The sequence below is a fragment of the Leuciscus leuciscus genome (assembly GCF_965113295.1).
Source record: "Leuciscus leuciscus genome assembly, chromosome: 1".
Lineage (NCBI taxonomy): Eukaryota > Metazoa > Chordata > Actinopteri > Cypriniformes > Leuciscidae > Leuciscus > Leuciscus leuciscus.
The window spans coordinates 55,334,908-55,360,121 of NC_138725.1; the positions used below are offsets into that span (position 1 = coordinate 55,334,908).

Here is a 25,214-nt window from a genome sequence, read left to right on the forward strand (position 1 = left end):
TGCATTATACTTTTTTCTAGTCACGATTTGGTCATATACTTCGTAGTAGCATTCAATTTTTTTTTTTTTTTTTTTTTTGTGTGTTTTTTTTTAATGATTTTTATGCTTGTAGTCTTTGCATAAGATTGTGACAGATCCTGTATTGCTGGATTTGCATTACAGTTTCTAGAGGAGGGATTAATGGAGTTCTAAGGAATGCTGAAGAAGTTGCTACAGGCCACAGCTTTTATCAATCAGTCATTCCTGTTTTTGTTCTCTAGAAATTTCTTCTTTAAAGAATACCAGCATTTCTCAGTCTTTTGGATTCCAAGGCCCCTCATTGTCCAATACGATATTCAAATCTTTTCTGCACAAACCAACTTTGCAGTGGTCTGAAATTGTCTGAATTAAATGGTCTGAATGAGATCTCAACTGTGTATATGATGTCAGTTTGCATAGATCTTGATTGTTTTAAAAAGCTTTTATAGCAGCATTTTAATTGAGTTCGATTTAATACTATAGTAAGCTTTGGGCTCCTTGTGAGATTGCTGAGGCCCCTGGCAAACCACTGTTCTTTATTAGACAATTTCATTGGATCAGCTTTTATTAAGATTCTTACCACCCTCTTCTGTTTAAAAGTTGAATTACATTTCCCCAGCTGGATTAGTGTTTAATATCTGTTTGTATTATTTCATCTTTTTTAAACTGCTGCTGGCTGCGACTAATAATCCTTACTCTCTTAAATCATATTTAACATAAAATAAAAAGAACACAGAAATACAATCAGGTACTGATTTGAGACCAAGGTAAGTTATTATTTCTCAGTTTTATGGCATTGCCACAGAAGGCTCTCTATAGATCTTCGAACTACACTTTAGGAGCTATGCCTGCAGGGAATGGTGGGTAATTCAGAGTGAAGTTAACTTTCAAAGAGACCCAGATCACGCTGTGAACTGGAAATGGAGGACTTTGAGGTCTCTTTTTCCTTAACTGCCCTTTTTTATTTTTGCATCAGTTCTAAAGGCTGCATGAGATGATATTATTTTACCTGTTGGCCTGAATTCCTCTTCTCTGAAAGAAGCAGGTGTTCTTTCTCAATTGTATTAAGGCTCACAGCCACATGACTGTCATATCCCAGTTCTACATTTGACATCTGTCTGTCTCTGTGTGACAAGATCTTCTTAATGGTGCTCACTGCTCAACATCACTCACAATGTCAGGGACTTAACCTTAAGTACATTAGTCTTTCAACATAGCTTACGCCACACTGAACGTCAGCAACCCTGTGTCATATGAAGTGTAGATAATACTGTTGTCTATCTCACTTTAATGTAGTGTTGAATACTGTGGGGCAACAATAACTTCATAATTACTATTATTTAAATTTTGAGAAATTAATAAATTATTGAATTAAATGTATTATAAAAAAATAATTAAGATTAATATTTCCAGTGTCATTGTTCTATTCTTTGACATAAAGTCATTGTTTATTCTCAACTTTATTTCCTGAGGAAAAGTCAATCCTGGCATTCTTTGACATAAGAGATATTTGCAATTATTTTCGATTTTTGAGTAAAATTACTATATGCAACTCACTTCGCAAAGATCTTTAGAAGTTTCTTTGAAACATGTCATATCAAAGTTGTTGACATTGAATGCTTGTGAGTGCACATGACTTAAGATTTAGTTTTCCTTCATTTCCTCATATGCCACGAATGAAAAATATGTTCTCTCTAACCCATGACAGACTCTCCTGGTGAACTTAAGTATGCGAGTGGTAGACCATTCAGAAAGATTTCTCAACGGTTTGTGTTTTCAGAATCCAAGGAGTAATCCTGGCCTTTTGCTCGGGTTAACCTGGGACAAATTGCTGCTGTGTCACTGCGCCAATCTGTCAGGCTTTGTTGGTGACCCATTGACGCAAACACAAACCAGCCTGAGTGTATTTAAGCCGACCACAAGGAGAGAGACTGACATTGAATGAGAAGTCATCTGCAAACACTTGAGCCCACATAAGAGCCAGATTTTTTGGAAAGGGACACAGTGTATGAGATGTGCTCGGGAAATAGCAGCGACAGTCTCAGTGACTCACCCATCCCAACAAGAGTAGGACCAACAACACCCAGAAGAGGACCCCCTAAACTCAAATAGAGAGTGACTAGACAATTCAAAAGCAAAACCTCCCAAGAAAGGAATCAACAACATTCAAAATCTACTAGAACTCTCCACTCTTAAAAATAAAGGTTCCTAATGGGCATCTATGGTCCCATGAAGAACCTTTAACATCCACAGAACCTTTTCATTCCACAAAAGGTTCTTAACAGTGTAAAAAGCTTCTTTGTATTTTAAAATATTCTTCACACTAAGAAAAAATAATGTTTCTTTTAAAACTAAATGGTTCTGTGAGAAAACTCCCTTTTGGAATCTTTGTTTTTAACATTGTATAAGGAAATAGACTTAACTTTGGGATTCATTTCTTCTCTCCTTCCATTAGATTTGGTGATGAGATCCCAGGAATGGAGGGTCTTGGCACTGGTGAGTACAGCCCTTGGAACGTTGCTTTTGTAGTGTTCAAATGACTGTGTTGTGTTATGCTAAACCCATTACTCTTGCAAACTGATTTTGCTCAGTGTCTGGCTCATCACTGTGCTTCATCTGCCAATTTCTTTCATGCACAGACATCACTGTGGTGTGTCCATGGGAAGTGTTTAGCCATCTGGAGTTGCAGGAGCTCGCCCAGTATGGTATTATTTGAGATGGACTACAGGAAGATGTATCACCTGGACTTGTCTAGTAGACTAGCTCCACCTCTGGATCCCAAATGAGGGGTGCTGCAAATGGACACCACCATTGCCTTTAAACTCTGTTGCAAACAGCTGAGTTATAGACGCCAACCCACCAGCCTATGAATGCATGATTCATTTAGTGACTATTCAGATGCAGAAGGAAATAGGTTTATGATGTTTTGGATGATAGAAAGGTGACAGTCCAGAAAAACAATGTGGAATTTCTTTTCAATCTGTTTTATTTTCTACTGCACATAACCAAAATACAATACAGTGGTACACTCTGTGGCACCACTTTTTTTTTAATTTGTGATAATTCTATATTTTGTATTTTTTTCTTCAGAAGGTGCTCTCAGGGAAGAAAGGCCTTATAAGTTATTGGCTGTTCACATCACTTCATCTGTCGTATGGTATAAGTGTTTTACACCATTGTTGTTAGCAAATTTAGTTTTCATGTTTGGCTTAATTTAAAACACAAAACCTTATCGGTGTTGTTAATTATGTTCCAATAAAGATTTGATGTAGACATGGTCTGCTTTTTTCTCAAGTATTTGAAACATGAACAAGAAATGTGGAAATTAAGCATGGAAAATCGTTGCTGCAAGAATCGTATGACTCCCATTGACCTTGTTAATGATTAGTAGTTCACAATAAATCCTCTGCCATCAAATTGCTTTCTTCTAATTCGTTTATGTATAGTCTCTTTTCTCATTTTTCTAAATGACTTCTTCATAAGGATTAACAGGGTAAAACATAATCAGAGCTAAATTACATTTGATATCTGTTACAACCCAACGACTGACAAAGGTCTTTAGCAATTTTCACAAAAGGAAGTCAAAACAAAAGGTTAAAATCATAAAAGTATGTTTTTTCCCCATATAGGCATGTTTATGTTCAACAACCAATGTGTTTATATGAAACATTTCAAACCTAAAAGGATGCAATAGTATTTAGTTTTCAATTTTGTATTATTAAGACACCATTTTAAATGGTTTTATTAGTCCGTTCATTTGATCAGACAGTTGCACCACCTGACATTTGGGGGTTTAAGAAAGATAACAAAACACAAAATAATATGTATTATTTAAATGTACTAAAAATGTATTCAAACTAAATAGGATAAAGTGATAAATGTCATGAATTTATCGAATTATTTTAAAAGGAAATTATCCATTTGGGCACAAAAATATGCACATCATGTAATTGACCATTATACTCATATAAGATATTTAAACAGGGTAAAAAAAAAATGTAAGTTGACAGTTACCGAATGCTCTAGCAGTGGATGCCAGACAGATGTATTTTGGCACCTATTGATTTGAGAAGATAAAGGAAAGGAGATTTGGATTGGCTCTAAATGGATTAGGACACACTGATCTTAACCCTCAGGCTCCTGCACTGCAGATGGATACATTTATGCTCTATGCTTTTTATGTTTTTTAATGGAGCACGATCAAAATAAAATAAATAAATGTCTGTGAATGGTTATCATTTATTGTTGTTAAATACTACACAGATAACCTCACTCACTCATGATTCAGCATAATTAGATATACTTACATAGGCCTAGTTATAAATCATGTAAATATTTGTTCTATAAATTATTTAATTATAATGCAATTACGTTAGCTTTCTCTCTTGAGAAACACTACTTAGAGGGGCTCAGAGAGATCACTGTGTTGATAAAACATGTTTAGAGGCACACGACAGCAATGATTATAATGAACAGGGCGGATCAACATGGGATTCATACATGAAAACTTAAAATGAGATCCTTGCAGCGTTACTCATAGAATTCCATTTTGCACATGTCCACACCTTACATCATTTTTTCAGATGCCTCACAGGAATGTGTCAGGGTAGTATCAGGGATGATTATGACAAGTAAAAGCTGAAAAATAAAATACTGCTTAGTCATGTAGTGTTGTTGCCTTAGCAAATTTAAACATGGGCAGTTTCGTCAGTTGCATATACACACACTGCACGTTTCCCAAAAATAAAAAAATCAATTTTTGAATCCATGTTTATTAATTTTAAAGCCATCTATATGCTAAGTGTATTCATAAAAGCTGACAAAATTAACCTAAAATAATACAGTCTTGGACCAAAATAGTAAAAAAAAAAATAAAATAAAAAAATCCAAATCAGCCATTATTATCTGAGATAATTACTGAAGAGGCATTAGGAATTAATTTGTTGATTCATAGCTTTATTAGTTCACAAAGTTCAAATGGTTATAAAATTCACTCTTTTTTTGTTGCTGCTTCAAATCAACAACAATATAAAAGTAGAGATCAGCAGAGCAAAAGATCATTGATCAATAAAAACAAAAAATGTTGGCTTTAAACATCGAGGCGTACAGCATTCGTCAAAGTTTTTTAGCACACAGACAACAACGTCATGTTTATACGCTTCATCTAATGTTCAGTTAAAGACCGTTTCTTGCAATCAGTGCTTGGCAATTATTTTAGCATAATCTTTCACTGCCCAATACTGTGATTTATGTGTTCATTTTAAAGTGTAGATTTTCACAGAAAACAAATGCAGCTCAAGGCAGAAAATTCACATTCTGTAGGCAAACTGCCCTCAGGAAATGTACTACATAAAACCGCTCGCTAGTTTTTAGCTCGTACCAAAACTTGCCACATGAAAAATAGGATTTATGTATTTAATTTTAGGGCCTGATCTACCCAAAAATATTTTAGAATATTAAACTGATAAACCAAGACAGAAACATTTAAAAATCCTAAATAGAACTAGGTAAACAATTATTCAAAGAACCATATTAACTGTAAGAACCATATTAACTGTAACAATATATGTAGTAGTCTGTATTAAGTGCACATGAAGGTATCACCAATAGGTTTTGTAATGCTACAAATGGGCATAAGAGAAATCTAAGATCAGTAAACTTGCTTAAATTGTCCTGCACATTCATAACTGTCGTCTTACTTTGAAAACAGCATTTTACTAGAACTATTTTTATGCATAAGCAAGTAAGCATTCATAATTTATATTGTGCAGGAATTGTTGTGACTGTAAAAACAAAACCTTGTTGAAAAAAAATGCATAGTGACACATTGTCATGTCGATATACATAATCATTGGCTTGACACATTGATGTACATGTCTCAAATGATAACTACCCACGATAAACATGTAAGGTGACATAAAATGATGCTATTGGAGAGCCACGAAAAGTTAGGGCTCCCGAAAAGCTCATCTACTCTAAAATATTATAAATGTAATAAATAGTCACATAGTGCAAAACTAACATTATGTACTAACATAATGTGCTCATTCAACGCTCAAATCAACCCATAACTAACTTTTTTTGTAAAGGAGCAAAAAAGTATTTTTCAAATAATCGAGCCCTTAAAATACTGAATGTCGGACAAATTTGTGCATGTTGCAGGTTTGTGTTTGGCATCTTTGACATGAGAGAGACTCTGACCAGCCCCTGAGTTATTACGGTCCAAAGCTGGTGCTCTGAAGGCAGGGTCCAGGATGAACTCGACAACCAATCACATCTGAGCCAGGTGAAGCTCCTCCAGGCCATCTTTACCCATGTGGTAGCGTGCAAGATCCTTCCGAGTCACCAGCCCCACAACCTTCACATCCAAAGCCCAGGCAATTAGAAACTCGTAACATTTCTGAAGTTTGATGTTATTGCAGACAAATGATAAATGGACGATTTTCAAGTTCTATACTATTTCCTCTATAATAAATTTAATTATAATAAACGAATAAAGAAATTAAAATAAATAAATTCAATTTGAAAAAATATTAAATTCAATTAAAATATTTAAAGAAATAATCATGACAGAAAGGTAATCTAAAACTAGAAGAAATCAACATGCAAAATTAAATATTCAATATCAACCGATACTGACAAAAAAAAAAAAAAAAAAAACTAATATCAGCTGATTAAAGCAACACCATGCAGTTTTTCAACCTTCATAATATATTTCCAAGACTCTTGTGATGGTACATCGACTTACAATAGGTTGAATGACACGTCTGCCATAGCCTGACGGGGTCTGTATCGCTTTTACTGGCACTACGGAACTTCGGGGTTCGGGTAGTAACCCGAGCACAAAAAGAACTACAAAATTCGACTGCTTTACGGCATACCTCACTTCCCCCTCACCCCCCATTTCCACAAATTCGGACGTGAGAGCCCAAGTAGTGTTTGTTTGCCGGCTGGTATACCGCGTGTATGTTGTTGTCATGGCCGAAGCAGCAACGAAACCAAAGAAGGCAAAGGTTTTGTCGGAGGAGACTAGGAAGAGAAAAAGGGAGAGTGACAAAATCAAAGGCCGGACGAGGATCAATATTGGTTCAGCGTTCGCTCGCTGGCGTGAGCTAAAGGAGGAGGAGGGCTGCCCGACCGATGCTGACTTGGCCGTCACACTGTTGGACTAGTAAGTATATTGACAAAAAAAAAAAGTCAGAAGTAAGCCCATGTCTAAACGGCGTGTACAAGTTTGGTAGGGGCTACATTCTTGCACGTAAATAATACATGATTAGACGGACAAAATCATCTTTTAGGCTAACTAGACTATCAGCCTGCAGTCATTAGGCATGTTTGTTTATTTATTTTTCTGGTGAAAGTGTCTTGCCTCAGGCTATAATGCAAATCGATTTTTCAACTTTGCAGATTCATCTATGGTAGCTTGATATTATAATAGCGACGATATATGGCTATTACCTACCACACAAACATTGAATTGAATTAGCATATCGATTCTGTAAAACAGTAGCCAATAGGCTACTATAATGACGCTGGCTTGTAAACGTGAGCTACGCGATCTTTTGCCGTTTGAAAAAAATAAAACCCATGAAATTATATTCATATGACATGCTGAAATGTATGCCACTGTACCTGGGATGAAGACATTTCACACGCAACGCAGGCAGTCTGCCCAAGACATGAGAACTCCTTCTGCAGAGTTCGGGGGTATCAGCTTGTCAACAAATGCAGGTGTATCCCCTGGTGTAACCATGACAGATTTTACGACAGTAGTAGAAGACAATACTGTTTCCCAACTGTAGGGGGACCCCGAGAGCAAAACTTACCTGGTGTTGCTTTAATAATACTAATATAGTACCAACATATTGTGCATTCCTAAACAGTAGCTGTGAGTTAAAATTAGTAACATATTTGGAATATTGATAGACTCACTCTGTTCTCATTATCAACCACCACCAGATGTCTCAGTCCTAGCGCCCGAAACAATTTAAACACACGAGGGAGTGAAGTCTCCTGAAATATGAAAAACAATAGTTATTCATACAGCACATGATTTAACCACATACTCATGTCAACTAAAATACACTTCCTGGTGGCATTTCTTGTATGGGTGTGGCAGTGGCATTCTTGTTAAGGCTTGGACACGGCTCAATTCCATGTATGAATAATCCACAAACTGGAGAGGTTCTAGTCTCTGCCTCAAAAAAATTCTCTTGATACTAGTCGATTTTTATGATTTATATTAGGGGGCTGTTGAATGCTTGAATCGGTTTGGTTGACGAACGTTGTAAGGTGTGCAATTATTTTCAGGGAAACACACGGCTAAAGTAGTTCCAGGCAGGTCTTGACCGCATTACATGCCCATATCATTTCGCCATATGATTTCAGTTATTTGAAAGGTTATTTCAGCCTATAAAAACAAAAGAACCAAAACCCACAACAATACGACATTGACCAGATAAACCTATAGTTTCGCTTTTAGTAGAGACGCTGCTGCCGAACACTGTTGAGACTCAGGTAATTCACATACGCTTACACACATCTCTCTCTCTCTCTCTCTCTCTCTCTCTCAATGTTTTGAGGTGTGATAACCGTAGTATAATTGACTCCGGGCTGTTGAATTATTATTTAAAAAATGCACACCCGAGGTGTAACGGCCACGACACGATTACTACCTCAGTTGTGCATTATTTTTCTAATAATTCAACAGCCCAGAGCCAATTATTCCTTACATAATCAATTTCAGATAAACTTGCCTTTAAATGGCATGCAAAAACAAACACTATAATTGGTTGCTTTACATGTAAGTCAGTTAACTGACCTGAGGCACAGTATATGGGGTCGGGTTCATGAACTCAGTGAGGTCCATCATGCACTCCCTCTCGTCCTGAGAGACGTGGATGGACTGAATAGGAGGGAAACGCGGATATGCATCTCTGAAGTCCTTCAGCTGTAACTTCCTTTGGATGAGACGTGAAGATGCTCTCTCCACAAACACCTGAGTCACAGAGGGCTGAACTATTAGAATTTGCCTATAAAATAAAGATGAAAGTCCAACTAAAGCCATCATAATAAAATATGTCCACACCTTATGTTTGAGAAGAACAATAAGCTGAGAGCGGAGAATTAGTCCACAGATTTTGCCCGGCTGCGGGAAGAAGATGGGAAACTTTTAGTCTTTGTTGAAACTGGAATATACTAGGGGTATCAGGATCTGATGTCATGCTGTCATGGTTGTGTCACCTCATCATGCCCAGTGGTATGGATAACCACTGGGAAGCCGTTGTGGTTGGTGGATGTGTTGCTAAGAACGTCCACAATCGTTCCGACCTTCTCCACTCTGTTAAAGCAGGTGACTGGAGAGCTCATGACCTCCCTGTGGTGAACACATTCACTATATGACACTGCACCAGCATTTGAGTATTATTTATATAATATTGTAGTACGTATTCATATTTTGAATTCGCTTTTATTTTTACATTAAGTTCTAGTCAAATTGTTGTGCTTTTATAATTTTTATAATTGTTTTAAAAAGTATTCTATTCAGCTTTATTAATACATTTGTTTTTATTTATTTTATTACTTTATTTTAGTAACTAAAATACTAGTAAGTAGTAAGTTAGTTGTTAGTAAGTTTTATTTTAAGCTTTATTTCAATTAATGAAAACAATTTGAATAGTTTTGGTTAATTATAAAAACACTGCACTAGATTAATAGCTGACCGATATATTGCAAAGGACGATATATCAGAAGAAATAATTAAAAAAAATTGTTATAGCATCGGCTGATAAGTTTTTCTGTTTAGCCGATAATAATCAGAAGCAAGACTTTTATTTTGACAGCGCTGAGTTCAGAAGCACTCATTCTCCATCTTCATTAGTTTACGGTCTTTGTTTAACAGTTCTGTCTAATAATTGAAAGGTAAGGTCTTTGAATATCTAATAAACATTTCATGCCACAAACTTCACAAGTACATATGTTAACAGAAAAATGAGTATACACTTGGTCAACGTGCTTACTTTCTTTTTTATTAGTTTAGTCTAAGGTATAAATCTGTTCATTATAAATATAATTTTTTTTATCCACTTTAAAATATTTTTCAAATATGAAAAATTTCCCTCAACAAAAACCCAATAGGATTTTTCCATAGGCTTTTGGATTATAGCTAAAAACAAGCTCTATGATCAACAAAAGTTTATGATACTTGCAAGTTTTGTCCATCAAGATCATTTTCACAGATGTTTGATGAATTTTCAAGCATAACTGCAGTCGCCAGAAGTAAAGGTAGGCTATAAACAAACTGCACCATAAATTCAACGTCACTAAGCTTCCGATGACTCTTTCAGTTTTTATCTAAAAATATTTTCCCAGAACATCGGAGTTAGAATAGTTTATAAGAGCACAATTATAAGCACAATGAGGCTGTAACAGCGGACCGAGTTTACTTGTTCGGCGTGATCATGTTAAATCTCCTCGAAAGCCTCTTTAGTCCCATTTAACCACTTATTAGCAACCGCCTTTTTCAAGACACGTAAAAGCTTAAAAAAATCACGTGTTGGGTAATACTGATGTATTTTATGTTGTAGAATAACATGTGAAGATTATCTTGAGCTTGTGTTCGGCACAGACATTATTTCAGCCATTTAACCAAAACCCCATTCAAAAAACCCATTGACTTCGGGACGATGGAACCGGAAGTGCTAAAATGCTAACTCACTTTGTGTTTTGACCTACAAAGCATAGGCACAATTTGTGGGTGGGACATGTCCCCACCACTTTTTGCCAGGGTCGATATCGTCCACCCCCCCTTTTTGAAACATGTCGCGGCACCAATGATCCTAATTAAAATAAATAAAACATCTCCAGTTAACTAGCAGAGCATTTGTTGTATCATCGTTATATGATTGCGGATTAGAACCCAGAACCTCTGACACGCTTGGCAAAAGTTGTAGCACTAGATCATTACTGTAGGCTACACAAGTACTGTTCGCAGATCTATGGATTTATTCACGTGAAAATTCTCGCCACTAACAATATATATATTAGTAGAGCTCATTTAATGACAAATTAAACCCAATGTACAATTGAAATCGATTTCTGGGCATCGTAATGTTATTTTTTCCAAAAATTGTTATTGTACACATATATTGTAAATACATGATTTAGCATTCATAGCCTTAATGTTGCATGGTTGAATTCATTACTGTTACATTGATTAGAACTGAGAGTCAGTATAGAGTGCATCAGAGAAGATAAAAGCATCATATGACACGTAAGGCCGAAGGGTGTGGTTACCTGGCCGTCAGCCAATGAGAAGTAGCAGGAGCCTCCCAGTGGAGGAAAGGAACACTCTGCAGCTTAATATGGAGGTCATACAGGCCCTATAAACAACAAAAACCAGTCAGACAAATGCACAAATGAGCTTCATGCTCTAATAACACAAAACATAAATGACATGCATGCATGACTAATGCTTTGTGACACCCTTAAGAAACCCAAACAAAAAACTACTGGAAAGACAAATCACCAGTTCACAAGAGACAAAAACAACCATGCTAGATATTTGGCTTCTCACCTCTACAAAGTAATCCCCCACAATTTTGGCAGTCATCAGCACAAGCATGATGGGAAAGCCATAGGTCACATTCCCGGTGGCTTCCACCAGGATTACAGTGAGACTGAGTGTCATTCTGACAATGCCACCTGTCAAATTAACACAACAAAACAGCTATATTTGTTAATGATGACACGTACTTCCTTCACAGAAATGCAGTTGGGAGCACTAAACCACAAGACTGCATTCCTGCTGCATTTCATTAAAGAAAATCTAGTTAAAATGAACATGAATCATCAATAACTCACCAAGCTGGGCCGCAGCACCCATCAGAGCATATTTCCCAGGATCCGCCCAAATCTATCAGTTTAGAAAATGTCCACAACACATTACAGTTAATCTTTCCTCATATTTTAGCTCTATTTTTTCCTCAAATTTGGGGTTAAAGATTTACGGTGACCGGGAGGGGACATGTTCGGTTCACTTGGTTTTGTCGTGGCCATGACATATTATCTCGTGAGAACGTGACAATATGTTGTGGCCATGAGAGATTAATTTGTGGGAATGTAATATTACCATGCGATGTAAAGTTGTGGACTCGAGATCCTATGTTGAGGGAACTAAACATTTTTCTTGTGACTTCGTTATGTTGAGTGAACGAGATCTATTTCTCATGGCCACGAGTTAAATGCGTAAACAACGGCGCTGGATATGCCTATAATAATTATATTGCACGCATTTTTGCCTATAGACAGCATTCGAATAAAGTTCATTATTATCAATAAATGATAAAAGAATATGTAAGAAGAACATAAAATAATATAGGCCTACAAGAAAACATTTTTACCCATCCCATCTCACAGCAATTTAAACCCATTCCCTGACCGTGTCTTTATTTTTATTATTATTCTATTATTATGCCTATTAAACCTAAATAAAATGAAATATATACTAATATGTAAATTCCTGTGAAGTGAACTTCCCGTAAAATTCCAATGCGCCTACAGAAATAGTCATATAATCCAAGCTTTTTTGGCATTTACAGTATTTACAAAACATAGGCTATATGGTACTGTAAGTATGCTATTAGAAAATACATAACGTTAATTGGGTAAAGAGATAATGAGATCAAATGGAGCCTTTACACTCGCACACACACACACAAAATACAAATTAAGATAGCCTACATATCAGTGAATGGATTTAAAAGACTTTGGGATGAGATAAAAAAAAACATTTTGCTTAAATATTCTTATAACATAGCCTATTAATAATAACAAATTATTTAAACTTCATTTGAATGCTGCCACGGGCACGAGAGGCTACAAATGAAAACAGACGTTCATGTATCGTCACATAGGCTACAGGTGTAGTCTACAGAAATACAGTCATAAAGACAGAACTTTATTGGCATGATCGGGCATTTACAGTATTTACAAAATATATACTTTAAAGGGTTAGTTCTGTTAAGTTATGTTTTCTTTTACTGCGCATGTGCAAAGAGCACCCTTTATGGGTTAGCGTGTGGTTTGTTTTTTGAAGTTCAGTCTGGCGTCCTATGAGAGGAAGAGCGGCTATGTTGTACGCGATGGAACAATAAAGAGTTTATTGTCAGTTTACAGTTGAAGTTATTGAGTCAACAAGTTTACCCCAAAATGAAAATTCTGTCATTAATTACTCCAAACCTGTAAGTTCATCTTCAGAACACAAATTTTGATATTTTGGATGAAAACGGAGAGCTCCCTGACCCCTTAATTTTAGGAGTTCTGACGTAGAACCCAGAAGCTTTGCACAGTATTTACAACGTCAACAGAATTTTTTTTTGAATAAAGTCGTTATTTTTGTTTGTTTGCTTCATAACATTAAGGTTGAACCACTGGAGTCACATGGACTATTTTAACAATGTCTTTACTGCCTTTCTGGGCCTTGAAAGTGGTAATTAAATTGCTGTTTATGGATGGATCAGAGAGCTTTTCATCAAAAATATCTTCATTTATGTTCCGAAGATGAACGAAGGTCATACGGGTTTGGAACAACATGAGGGTGAATAATTAATGACTGAAATTTCATTTTTGGGTGAACTAACCCCATTAAGTAACATAATATACAGAAAGTTAATTAGGTAAAGAGATAAAAGAAATGAAGGGGAAAATAAAGCAAATGCATAACAACGAATAATAAAAATGTAACCAATAATAATAATAATATATAAATATTAATATAAAAACAAATGATCAGTGAATGGATTTAAAAGACGGTTGGATGGGATAGATCAAATGTTTTATACCGAATATTAAACAATTAGCTATTAATACATTTCTTTTAGTCTATAAAAAGCAGTCTATAGACACCATCCCGCGCAATACAATTTAATAGGCAATGTTAGTATATCATTAATCATTTCTTAATTGATATGATCTTAACTGATCTCGAGGCCATGACTTTACATCACATGGCCACAACATAAGGATGTCATAACCTCGACAAAACAATCTCATGGGCATGACTTATCAAATTCCTACTAATTAATATGACGTTGGCCACGACAAAACTAAGTGAATCAAACATGTCCCCTCTTGGTCACTGTAAAAATGAATTAAAAATGTAGCTATAATTAAAAAAGTGCAGAGAAGGGTAAGTACTTACTGATTGGCTGGACGCGATGACAGACAAAAGGATCCCAAAGAGTCGCCCCCAGGCTGCTCCAATGAGCAGAGAGGGGATGAACACTCCTGCCGACACGGTCAGACCATACGTCCAGACAGCCAGGAGGAAATAGGCTAGAGTGAAGACCCCTAAAGTCACGGGGTTGTACGTTCCTGAGAGAGAGAGAGAGATATTTCCAGTAAAATTTCAATATTAAAACAAAACAAAACTAGACTGCAGTAGGACTCATTTAAAGAGATGGGTAGCCTGGTTAGAAGGAATGGTAGGGACTGAAGGATTTATATTAGGCTGTCCAGTTATGGCCCAGTTATGAGGTACGATACGATACGATATATAAAAACACACACACATACACACTTTTGCTTGTCATGTTCCCCCTGGTTGGATTCAAGTACTAATATCATTATTTGTATTAAAAAATATAATTTAAAAAATTGTTTTTTATTATGTTGTAATTTTTATTATTTTAAATGACTTTACCTATTTTTTCATATTTATTTTTGATAATGTCTGTTAATTGTTCTTGTCTATAGAACTATGCTGGCCTGTAACTAATGTAATAATAAATATATGCGAGGTGTGTTTGTTATATATATGCAAAGTTTGTTTCTAAAAAGATAACAATAAAAGACACACACACAAAAAAACAATAAAATAAGATGATTGCATTGGTTTCTTTATTTGTACTAGGTTTTATTTAATCTGCATTTATTCTGTTTATAGTTAGCACAACAAGAAGCATACCTTTCCTAGCATACCTTTCCTAGCAGATATTGTTTTAAATGGAATGCTTGCAATCTGTTGATCACAACGGTCTCATTTGTTAAGCTAAAACACTGTTGGTACATCACTCTGGATGACAGGATCTTCTAAATGCCTTAAATGTAAATGCAAAAGACATGCACAACCCTGCATTATCTGTAGTAGGGTGAACATCTGTTCTCTTTAGCATACTATCAAGCACTCCAGCTCTAGAGGGCAGCATAAGGCTACCAGCCATGATGTAATATTAAAACCATAACATTATGTGTGATATTAATCATATATAAAACATGTAATTATGATTTTATAATATAATCATATTACATTCTGAAGCATTACCAACTTGGTCATTATATAGTCATTATAAACTTTGCCAATTGGTAAGTGATTTTGCTTGTTTAGTCCAGTGGCTGAGCACTGACTATTGTGCACTTGCAGCTCTCTGGAAAAGCGATCAAAGATGGCTTCTCTCCAGAGCGTAGGAAAGATTTTAGCTGCCTGTCAGCTGGCCTGCTTCCAACTTGTAACCAAATCTGCTAAATAATTGACAGACATATGCAAACACACACATTCACAAAAAACATGCAGACACACCACATAATTCAAGAAGTGCTGCAATAACAATGAGGGTTGATGTTTTGAGAATGAAAGTCTGATAATGTCCACACACATTCTCAAGCCCATTCACACCCAACCACACCCGTACAGAGACACACCTGGAGGGTTGTGGAACAGACTCCTTACACTCCGCTCAGGTGTGTTGAAGAAGGCGGTGGCCATGGAATTATATTCACCATCAGCACAGAAGAGCTGTAAATGAACAATATAACAAATCACGTTTCTGTTTGACATTTCAGACTATATTCTGATCTAGGAACAGTTCAACTAAGCATTTTATCATTTAAGAGAACATTTTGAAAGCTCAGTAAGCACATAAACACCTGCAGAGGATATTCCTCAGTGTGGTCCGGTCCCAATGGCTGGCAGTCATTGGAGAAATAGATCATAGTAAAGGAAACTGTAGCGGTCACCGCCGCAACCAGCATAGCCTCCATTACCTGCAGACACGGCCGGTGAACGTACCTGAGACATAACACATCCTGTTAAAATCTCACAGGCCGATGGATGGATGGATGGAAGTGGATGAAAAGTTTAAAAGAATTGCATTTATGAAATAAAAAAAGTTGAGTAACTTTGTCTTCAGTCAATTTTGATCAATTTAATGCCTCCCTGCCGAGTAAAAGTATTAATTTCTTTAAAAACAAAACAAATCAACAACAAAAAACTGAGTGATCTTACCGACCACAAGCTTTTGAATGGCAGTGTAAATAATAAAGCTGACACGTTTAAAAATAAAAAGGTTTGTTAAATGTAATATTCTCCAATATTACTTAACATTATGTCTTCAAACATAGATATTTTGTGTTTTCAGTATCAGTCATTCACAGACTCTATTAAACTCCATACAAGTTTGGAGTGCATAACCTACACATTGATATGTAAACGTTGTCGTACACATCCCAACCGCTTCTGTTCAATGATACACACATACCTACAATTCAATGTCAAAACCTACCATCCATTTAGCAGAATCTCAAAACTATTGTCAAATAGCTGCAAAAATGACTTAAAATGGCCAATATAAGGAATAGATTCATGGTGGCCCCAATAATAGTTGTCCATTACACAACATTTTGATTTTCAAAAAAAAATGTCCTTAAAATAATGCAAACCATTACACATGACCTTCGGAGTTCAATAGCTTGAGAGCCTACCTTATTCTGAAAATTGTTAGCCAATTATTGAGCAAATTGAACAATGCCCCAAGCATCCCTCCTGGAAAACGAAAGAAAATCAGAAAAATAATTCAAAAGCTACATCCACTGTAAGATGTTACAGATGTTTTATGCACAGACAAAGTGATGTTCCCCTCACCTAAAGCTCCCATGATAATGAAGAGAGGAATTTCATATAAATTATATTGCACAGTCTAAAAAAAGAAAACACACATTCAATTTAGTTCAGGAATGTCATGACTGATATAGATACACCAAAATATTGCGATGTTTTCTTTCTTTCTTGTGACATTTTGGAAAGCTTTAAGGATCAATTCTACAGATTTTCCTTTCAAATCTCGGTGCTGTGAAAAACTTAAAACTGGCAGCTTAAAAAAACTTGTCAGAGTAACTGAGAGAGAAAGATACAGGACTTACATCACTGTCAAAGCGGCCAAAGTTAATGAGACCGGGGCTGGAGAGTTCTCCAGCCTTGTTATGGTAAATACTCAGGAAAAAGTTAAGTGTGAAGCTGGAGACCATCGAAGCAAAGAACTAGATCAAAAACAAAGCAGGATGAGAGGTTCAAGCAGTGAAATAGACAGTGCTCTTTAATGAGGAGCCAAGCTCTTATTCACAATCACTCACAATTCTCCAAGTCAACATCTGGTTCCAGAAAGATGCGCCTTCCTCTAAACTGAACAGAACCCCACCTGTGCCAAAAAACACAATGAATCAAAGATGATCCTGAACAATCTGATCCAAGATTCATTCCAGTGCAGTTTAACAGCTTTTATTCAGAGGAACACATAATGTATTTTCACTTACAGCTAAAACTCTGCGTATATCAGGCATTTTAATATGCTTTAACAATAACAACATTTGTGTTATTGACTTTGCATAACTCTGATGTAAAAAAAAATTTGGATATTTGAAATGATTTTCTGCATGTCTCACCAACGGGGGCTCCAAAGGCAGCGGAGACTCCAGCCGCTGCTCCTGCCGAGACAAAGTCTCTCTTCTCTGTGTCCCTGCGGAAATACTCAAACATCTGCAGGAAACAGAAACTTGCAGTCAGGCTCCATGTTCACTGTTAGATTCAAGTAGACTCAATAGTACAGAAAACTGACCTTAAAATCTTTTTTCAGGGAAGTGCTTCTGCCTTGAGATACTCCTGCAGCCACCACTGCTCCTGAGTGAATCATGGGCCCTTCCTGGGAGAGAAGAGCAGATGCTGAGTCTGTAAACCCCAAATTAAAGTCTCATTAACCCCAATTGACAGATCTTCTATTGTACCTTTCCAACAGCAAGACCTCCAGCAACTGAGCAGATCACACCAAAGACCTTGACCACCAGAGTCTGTGGACGTAGAAGAAATACATTTTTAGAGGTCTCTTAAAAAAAAGAGAGAGAAATAGTGAAAGTGATGTAAAGGCCAAGTATGGTAACCCATACTAGGAATTTGTCCTCTGCATTTAACCCATCCGAGTTAGTGCACACACATTAGGAGCAGTGAGAAGTGAACACACACACACTGCAAACCATGGACACCCGGAGCAGTGGGCAGCCATTCACTGCGGCACCCAGGGAGCGATTGGGGGTTCGGTGCCTTGCTCAAGGATTATTGAGGGTGGAAGAGAACGCTGTTCATTCACTCCCCCACATACATTTTCCTGCCGGTACTGAGAATCGAACTTGCAACGTTCGGGTTATAAGTCTGACTCTCTAACCATTAGGCCACGACTGCTCTACATAGCTTTATGACCAAAAAAAAGACATCACCTTTAGTCGAACAACACGAGGGATTTTCACTCCATTCAGGTAGCATTTTATCTGAGGGATTCCACTTCCAGCAGCAATGGGCTGAGAGAAAACGAGAAGACTGAATTTTAAACAATGTTCAAAGTAAAACTATGTAAATACTACGTAGTATACAAATGTACAGTACAGGCCAAAAGTTTGGACACATTACTATTTTTTATGTTTTTGAAAGAAGTTTCTTCTGCTCATCAAGCCTGCATTTATTTGATCAAAAATACAGAAAAAATGTAATATTGTGATATATTATTACAATTTAAAAGAATTGGTTTTCAATTTATTATACTTTAAATTGTCATTTATTTCTGTGATGCAAAGCTGAATTTTCAGGATCATTACTCCAGTCTATCACATGATCCTTTAGAAATCATTCTAATATGATGATTCATAATCAAAGTTGGAAACAGTTCTGCTGCTTAATATTTTTTCATAACCTGTGATACTTTTTTAGGATACTTTGATAAAAAAAAAAAAAAAAAAGAATAAAAAAAAAGAAAAAAAAAAGAAGCAAATGTTTTAAAAATAGAAATCTTTTGTAACAACAATATACACTACTGGTCAGTAATTTGGGGTCAGTAATTTTTTTTCTTTCTTTTTTTGAAATAAATCACTGAAGACTGGAGTAATGATCCTGAAAAAGCAGCTTTGCATCACAGAAATAAATGATCATTTAAAGTATAATAAATTGAAAACCAATTATTTTAAATTGTAATAATATATCACTTTTTTTTCCTGTATTTTTGATCAAATAAATGCAGGCTTGATGAGCAGAAGAAACTTCTTTCAAAAACATTAAAAATAGTAATGTGTCCAAACTTTTGGCCTGTACTGTACATTACGGCATTCAAAAGTTTGGTCAGTAACAAAGTCTCTTATGCTCACCAAGGCATCATTTATTTGATCAAAATACAGTAAAAACAGCAACATTGTGAAATTGTATGACAATTTAAAATAACAATTTTCTATTTGAATATATTTTAAGCAATTTATTCCTGTGATGTCAAAGCTGCATTTTCAGCATCATTACTTCAGTCTTCAATGTTGTTGATAATAAACATTTCTTATTATTATCTATGTTGAAAACAGTTGTGTGGGAACCGTAATACATTTTTTCGAGGATTCTTTGATTAATAGTAAAACAGCACTTCATTTAACTGTCACTTTTGAACAACTGAATGCATCCTTGCCGCATAAAAGTATTAATTTCTTTCAGAAAAAAGTACTATTTCAACAACAACAAAAAATGTGGTAAAAAAAAAAAAAGTAACAACCCAATCTGATTCAATAAGTCGAGAAATATACTTAATACAGTATGCTAGTATGCTATTGCAAACGCAGCCAAATTCTGCTTTCTGCTTGAGTACATTGTTTAGAAAGAGCTGTATGATTTATTTGAAGTGACTCTGAAAAACAGAAGGGAAGCAGAAGTCACACAACACAAATATCATTTGGACAGGAAGAAAACAAACCTCAATAAAAGCAACAGCAATGGCGCCAACCATCACGAAAGCAGAGTTCAGCACTGCCCACAGTATAAGAGAGATGGACAGGCCTCCGAGCTCTGTGAATTTCTCAATGTCTGAACATCTGATTAAAGAAACTCTGAAGCCAGTAAGAAACATCACATATCAGATTAGCTCTGTATTAAAAATATTACTGAGGTATGTTACTGAATAATAACATGATTTTTCTTTTTCTTTTTTATACTAAACATTGCTATTATTAGTCTTTTTCCTGGAAAAAAATGAAGAAATCCTCATTTTAATATAGTTGAGAAATAAGTTTAATAAACTACATAGACAGATTGCATTAGATAAAGATAAATAAAAAAATGCTCGATTTCAAATCTGTCTGTGTCTGTCTGGATCTGGATTGCCGTGCATCCGGTTATGGCCAAATTATTAATGTAATCCCAAAGGGAATGGATTACACCAACTTTCATATTACAAATGTAAACTGATTGCATAAAATGAAATTATGTTGTGACATTGTTCAAGAACTGCAGTATATTGGCTAATTTTAATTAACTTTAAAAACTTTTTTTATACAAATAAACTTTTTTGAGTGCTTTACGTGAGAAATAGATTATATCAGAGGATTGTAAATTACATGACTGACAGAAAAAGGATACTCTGTTTGACTACAAAGTACTTGTACCCAGCAAGACTCTCCACAGCAATGTCTATCACGCATGCGATGAGACCAGTGAAGAACCCAATCAGACCACAGATCACCCATCGCCTGATCTCCAGACATCTAAAACCCTGTGGTTAGGATAAATCAGCATTTCATGGCTATAAAAATTATAGAGTCTATAACCAGAGTCAGTACACTGAATAAACTGCTTTTAAGTGGAAACAGCTTATCAGTGAGTGCCGTTCTGCAAATCTTCAAAATGACTGCATGGCATATTCATTTTGGATCAAGCCATATTTGGAGATTATCAAGAAAAAAAAGTGCTAAACTGTGCTGTTAGTTTCATTCATTCATTTAGTGATATAAATTCTAAAGAAAATAATATGATTGAAAAAAAAAATCAATGTGTTTAGGGGCGGGAGCTGATAAAATAGCTAGCACTATTCGCTATGGAAACCGCAAGCAACATTAATGAGGAGGACATCGTTGCTAATTTATTATATACGCATTTTTAAAAATTAACTTTTAAAGAAAAGCTGGAGTTAATCGGCAAAGGAAGACCAACACTAGAGCTTCATTGTGTCCAGAAAACCAAAGCATTTTAAAGCATTTAAAGGTGCAGTCTGTAAGAATGACAACTAGTGGTCGAAATAGGTACTGCAGTCCAATTCTAAATATCGGAGATCGTCATTTCTCCCGCCACCTGCTCCCCAGACTGGACGGCGCTCACACGGGTTACCAGTCTGAGCACACGCAACAGGAACGAGCGCCAATGACAATGAAAATTGGCAAATTGGCAATGTGCAGTATCACTGACCAAAACAAAAACAAACATTCCAGCCTGGAAACGCACATTTCAAAGTAAAATAACTGGCCGTAAAAGTGTTTTGCGTGTATGTGAACTTAGCGTATGTGAACTTAGCATGTTTACTCAAAATATGCAAACATATTATGGTATTTTTATGCTTTAGTAGAGTGAAAAAGTTACATATAGCACCTTTAAACCACAGCAATTAAGTTATAGCCCTGGATGACAGCATCAATCAAACTAAAGCTTTACTGCTGGAATCGTTTGCCGTTTGTGTAAGTTGTGCAACTAATTTAAAATCGAATAGGTTACGTGACTGATTTTACCATGCACATTTGCTGTAATTTTGCATAATAGCTATATTTTTCCCGAATCATAATTTAAATACAGTCTGTTACATACATTTAATCAGCTGCTCTAATGATATGATTAACTATTTGCATTTTATTACTTTTTGTTTAATTTGGTGATAACTCTCACGCTCACTCTGATGTTTGCTTGTGGCATTTCTTGTCAAAGGTAACATGCAGTATTATAGAAGAGGACACAGGAAGCTAGGCTGATTTTAGGTTGGGTTTACTTTTTTCCCGACGAGGGAAGGGGGTGAGAGGGCCAAGGTTCAAGAGTCATGGTTCGCTACTGCATTTGAGTCTACTGACCATGTGACTCATTCGTCTCTCTTCCTCCAGGAACAACTGATTCTCGCTGTTATCATAATCAAGACTCTGAAACACAGAATGCATAGTTTTATATAGACATTTTATATCACAGCTCTTCAAAGACACTTTATTTAAAGTGTGCATGTTGCATTTTGCCTCATTTTAAGCTAAGTTACTGAAAACCTACTTATTTTTCAAAACATTCCCAACAGACGCTCAATTGAAAGAGAGAGGTCAGCTCTAGATTCAATTACCTCAAATTTGAGGGACAGCAGCTTTTCGTTGTGAGGGATTTCCTTCGGTCGACTTCTCACAATGTCCTGTGTGAATAAAATAAATAAATAATAAAGAACAGACTCAAGAGTTGCATTTGGCCGACAGTCATCAAGGGCATATACAGTCATTCTATGCTCATGCAATCAGAATAGCACAACACTTTATTTAGCTACATCAACTCTTTGCAGCCATGAGCAAACTTGACCTCATGCCAGCACATTCGGAAACATATCCTCACAATCAAGTACATCAAGTCAGGCTTTTTCCTGAGTCTCCTGCCAAGAGTGGTTGATTTTAGGAGAGATTTAGAACATATTTCTGTGCAGCCTAACATGCAAATCATGAATAAACTACAAACACTTCGAAATTAAAACTGAAACTACAGCTGCATCGAAACAGTGAAGCCACTCTTTTGGACTGGAATAAGGGCTATTGAAGTGTTCTTTGTTTTGAAGTGTCCTTTTTTTTCCACGAATAAAAAATGAATTGATGTAAAACAGATTTTACCTCTTCGGGTGTGATTTCCTCCTCAAGGTCCACAGTGCTCAGCCTGCCTATATGAAACATACCTCCCCCAGATAACTATGAACCAAACACATTACACTTATCAATAGTCTATGTTAATCTACATTTAGAATCTACATCAACAATACAATAAATATGACTATATTTGAACATAAATAACATAAATACTTCTCACAATATCCTGTATACACACACACACACACTGTGCAAAGAGGGGCCCCACAACAATGAATGAAGCCCAGTGCAGTATACAGTGAGGGGCCAGAATTTAGCTATGGCTCTGACAAAAAAACTACAGATTCAATGTAGGTCACAGGATCACAGGTGACTGCAGTTTCTTAGCCGAATAAGAGGGTTAAAAGAAATGGGAAGTTAAAAATCCAAATATCCAGAGTTGCAAAACACCATGCACAAATACAAGGACATAAAGACCTTACAAGGATTAACAACAAAAATGTTTTACCCAATTGTAACAGGTTTAAGAACTATTTTGTTTTCGTTTCAACACTGTGGAATGACATGAAGTTAAAGCAACTGTACTGTCAATATCTTGTTGCTGTCTGCAAGCCAACACAATACCTTTGCATGCTTAACAAGCATGCGGTATTTAATCAGCAGAGCAAGTAATTCATATAAGTAGAAGCCAAAACATTCCATATTGAATTTGAGTCCAATACATGTCTTTTATGTAGTCTGCATGGCCTGTCTGGTACCTTTCTGTTGTATTTCCCATCCTCGGCACCGTTCAGCAGTGGCGTTCTCTCTCCGCGATCTTCGCCTCGGCCAGACCATGACACTTTCTTCGCGATGTTGGCCATGTCAACTTTTACAATTATACATACATTAAACCTGCGAACTGGACAACTACAGCGAACATGTCTTCTTCCCCATGACTAACAATCATAAGCAATCCCGTCACGAGTGTACGGAAAGCACAAAGGTCCAAGAAAGAAACAGTTTTTAAAGGCATTCTGGGAAATGTAGTTCACAGTTATTCTGGGTTGTCAATGATGTGCGGTAGGTCTAGTCTAGTTGGGACTGTTCTGAACGCTTAAGAACATGCTCAATTGATATTGACAACATGATATTGACATTTTTTTTATATTTTTTTTTTTACTGATTTTGTTGCAGTTGTGCAGCATCACATTCATGTTTCCAATTCATCAAAGGTTAGGGGAGACCGGGGACAGTTGCAACAGGGGATGGTTGCAACATGTCATTTTTCTCCAATCAGAAACAAGCTAGAGTTATGACACTCATACTGCACATGCACAGTTAGACCCTCCCCCCACTAAGAAGACAGTAGACATATTCAACATCTGCTGCTGCATTTATTGAACAAAACTTGTTTTGGAGGTATGAAAGTAAATTTTTTCATGAGATATATTTTTGTCATACTGTCCTGAAATTTTGTATGAATTAATCAAAACTTACTTCGTTTGAATTATTGTTTTGTTGACTACTAAGTGACATGGTTAGCATGTGTCAAAGTCAGTGTGTCTAGCAGGCATATGATGTTCTGTCATGGCTGATAGGGTCGGGGACGGTTGCAACATGTTATAAATTGCATGTTTAATAAAAGTTTGTTGCATTGCAAATTGTTAAATTCTTCCTGTCTGACACTGAAATATGGAGAGATTGAATAGCATCTGTAACACCTGCACACTGAATCTATGTAGGCCTATGTTCTACACATGAACAAACAAAACTCAATAACTGTTATTTGATAAATATGACTACATAAATAAATAATAGGCTACAATAATATTATTGAAATAAATAATACTATAATATTATAGTAGGCCTAAAACAGTTAATATTTTCAGAATTCTTTGCTCAATGAGACAAAAAGCATTAAGTTACTTAATGAAATTTAAGGTGTTTTTAACATGTTGCAACCGTCCCTGGGTTGTGTTGCAACTGTCCCCTGGGTCGGGGTCAGTTGCAACATCTGACTTCTTCCATTCAAATAAATACTGTGAACGATATGTCATATATAATCATCTTTAAATGGTATGGGTAATTAGCAGACAGATGCAAGTTTAATATATACAAATTTGGTTGGTCTAGCTCAAATAGTCTCTGAGTAATTGAGAGAAATGCAAAAAGTGTTGGAACTGTCCCCGGTCTCCCCTACTTTGTGCAATATAGCTACGACAATTTTATAACATTTTAACGAAACTAGCTATAGCCTATATATTTTAAATTTAAAAAAT

The 25,214-nt window shown here is 36.0% G+C and overlaps 1 protein-coding gene and 1 long non-coding RNA gene across 2 annotated transcripts; one reads left to right on the plus strand and one right to left on the minus strand.

The window, feature by feature from the left end:
* The first annotated feature begins 2,032 nt into the window (after window positions 1-2,032).
* On the plus strand, window positions 2,033-3,289 carry LOC309492946. The gene is made up of 3 exons (XR_014203755.1): window positions 2,033-2,292; window positions 2,474-2,514; window positions 2,658-3,289. It is a non-coding gene; the product is annotated as an uncharacterized lncRNA (long non-coding RNA).
* Window positions 3,290-4,953: 1,664 nt separating this feature from the next.
* On the minus strand, window positions 4,954-23,911 carry clcn7 (chloride channel 7). The gene is made up of 25 exons (XM_082142383.1): window positions 23,712-23,911; window positions 22,981-23,055; window positions 22,452-22,517; window positions 22,198-22,263; window positions 20,726-20,858; window positions 20,064-20,173; window positions 18,559-18,639; window positions 18,073-18,135; window positions 17,907-17,990; window positions 17,734-17,827; window positions 17,425-17,489; window positions 17,215-17,331; window positions 16,937-16,991; window positions 16,777-16,837; window positions 15,943-16,084; window positions 15,718-15,811; window positions 14,219-14,391; window positions 11,881-11,932; window positions 11,594-11,721; window positions 11,314-11,399; window positions 9,262-9,394; window positions 9,107-9,166; window positions 8,840-9,016; window positions 7,951-8,031; window positions 4,954-6,376 (listed from the first exon to the last, which is right to left on the minus strand). The coding sequence occupies exons 1-25, from the start codon at window positions 23,814-23,816 to the stop codon at window positions 6,290-6,292; spliced, it is 2,388 nt and encodes a 795-aa protein (XP_081998509.1). The 5' UTR covers window positions 23,817-23,911; the 3' UTR covers window positions 4,954-6,289.
* Window positions 23,912-25,214: the final 1,303 nt, after the last annotated feature.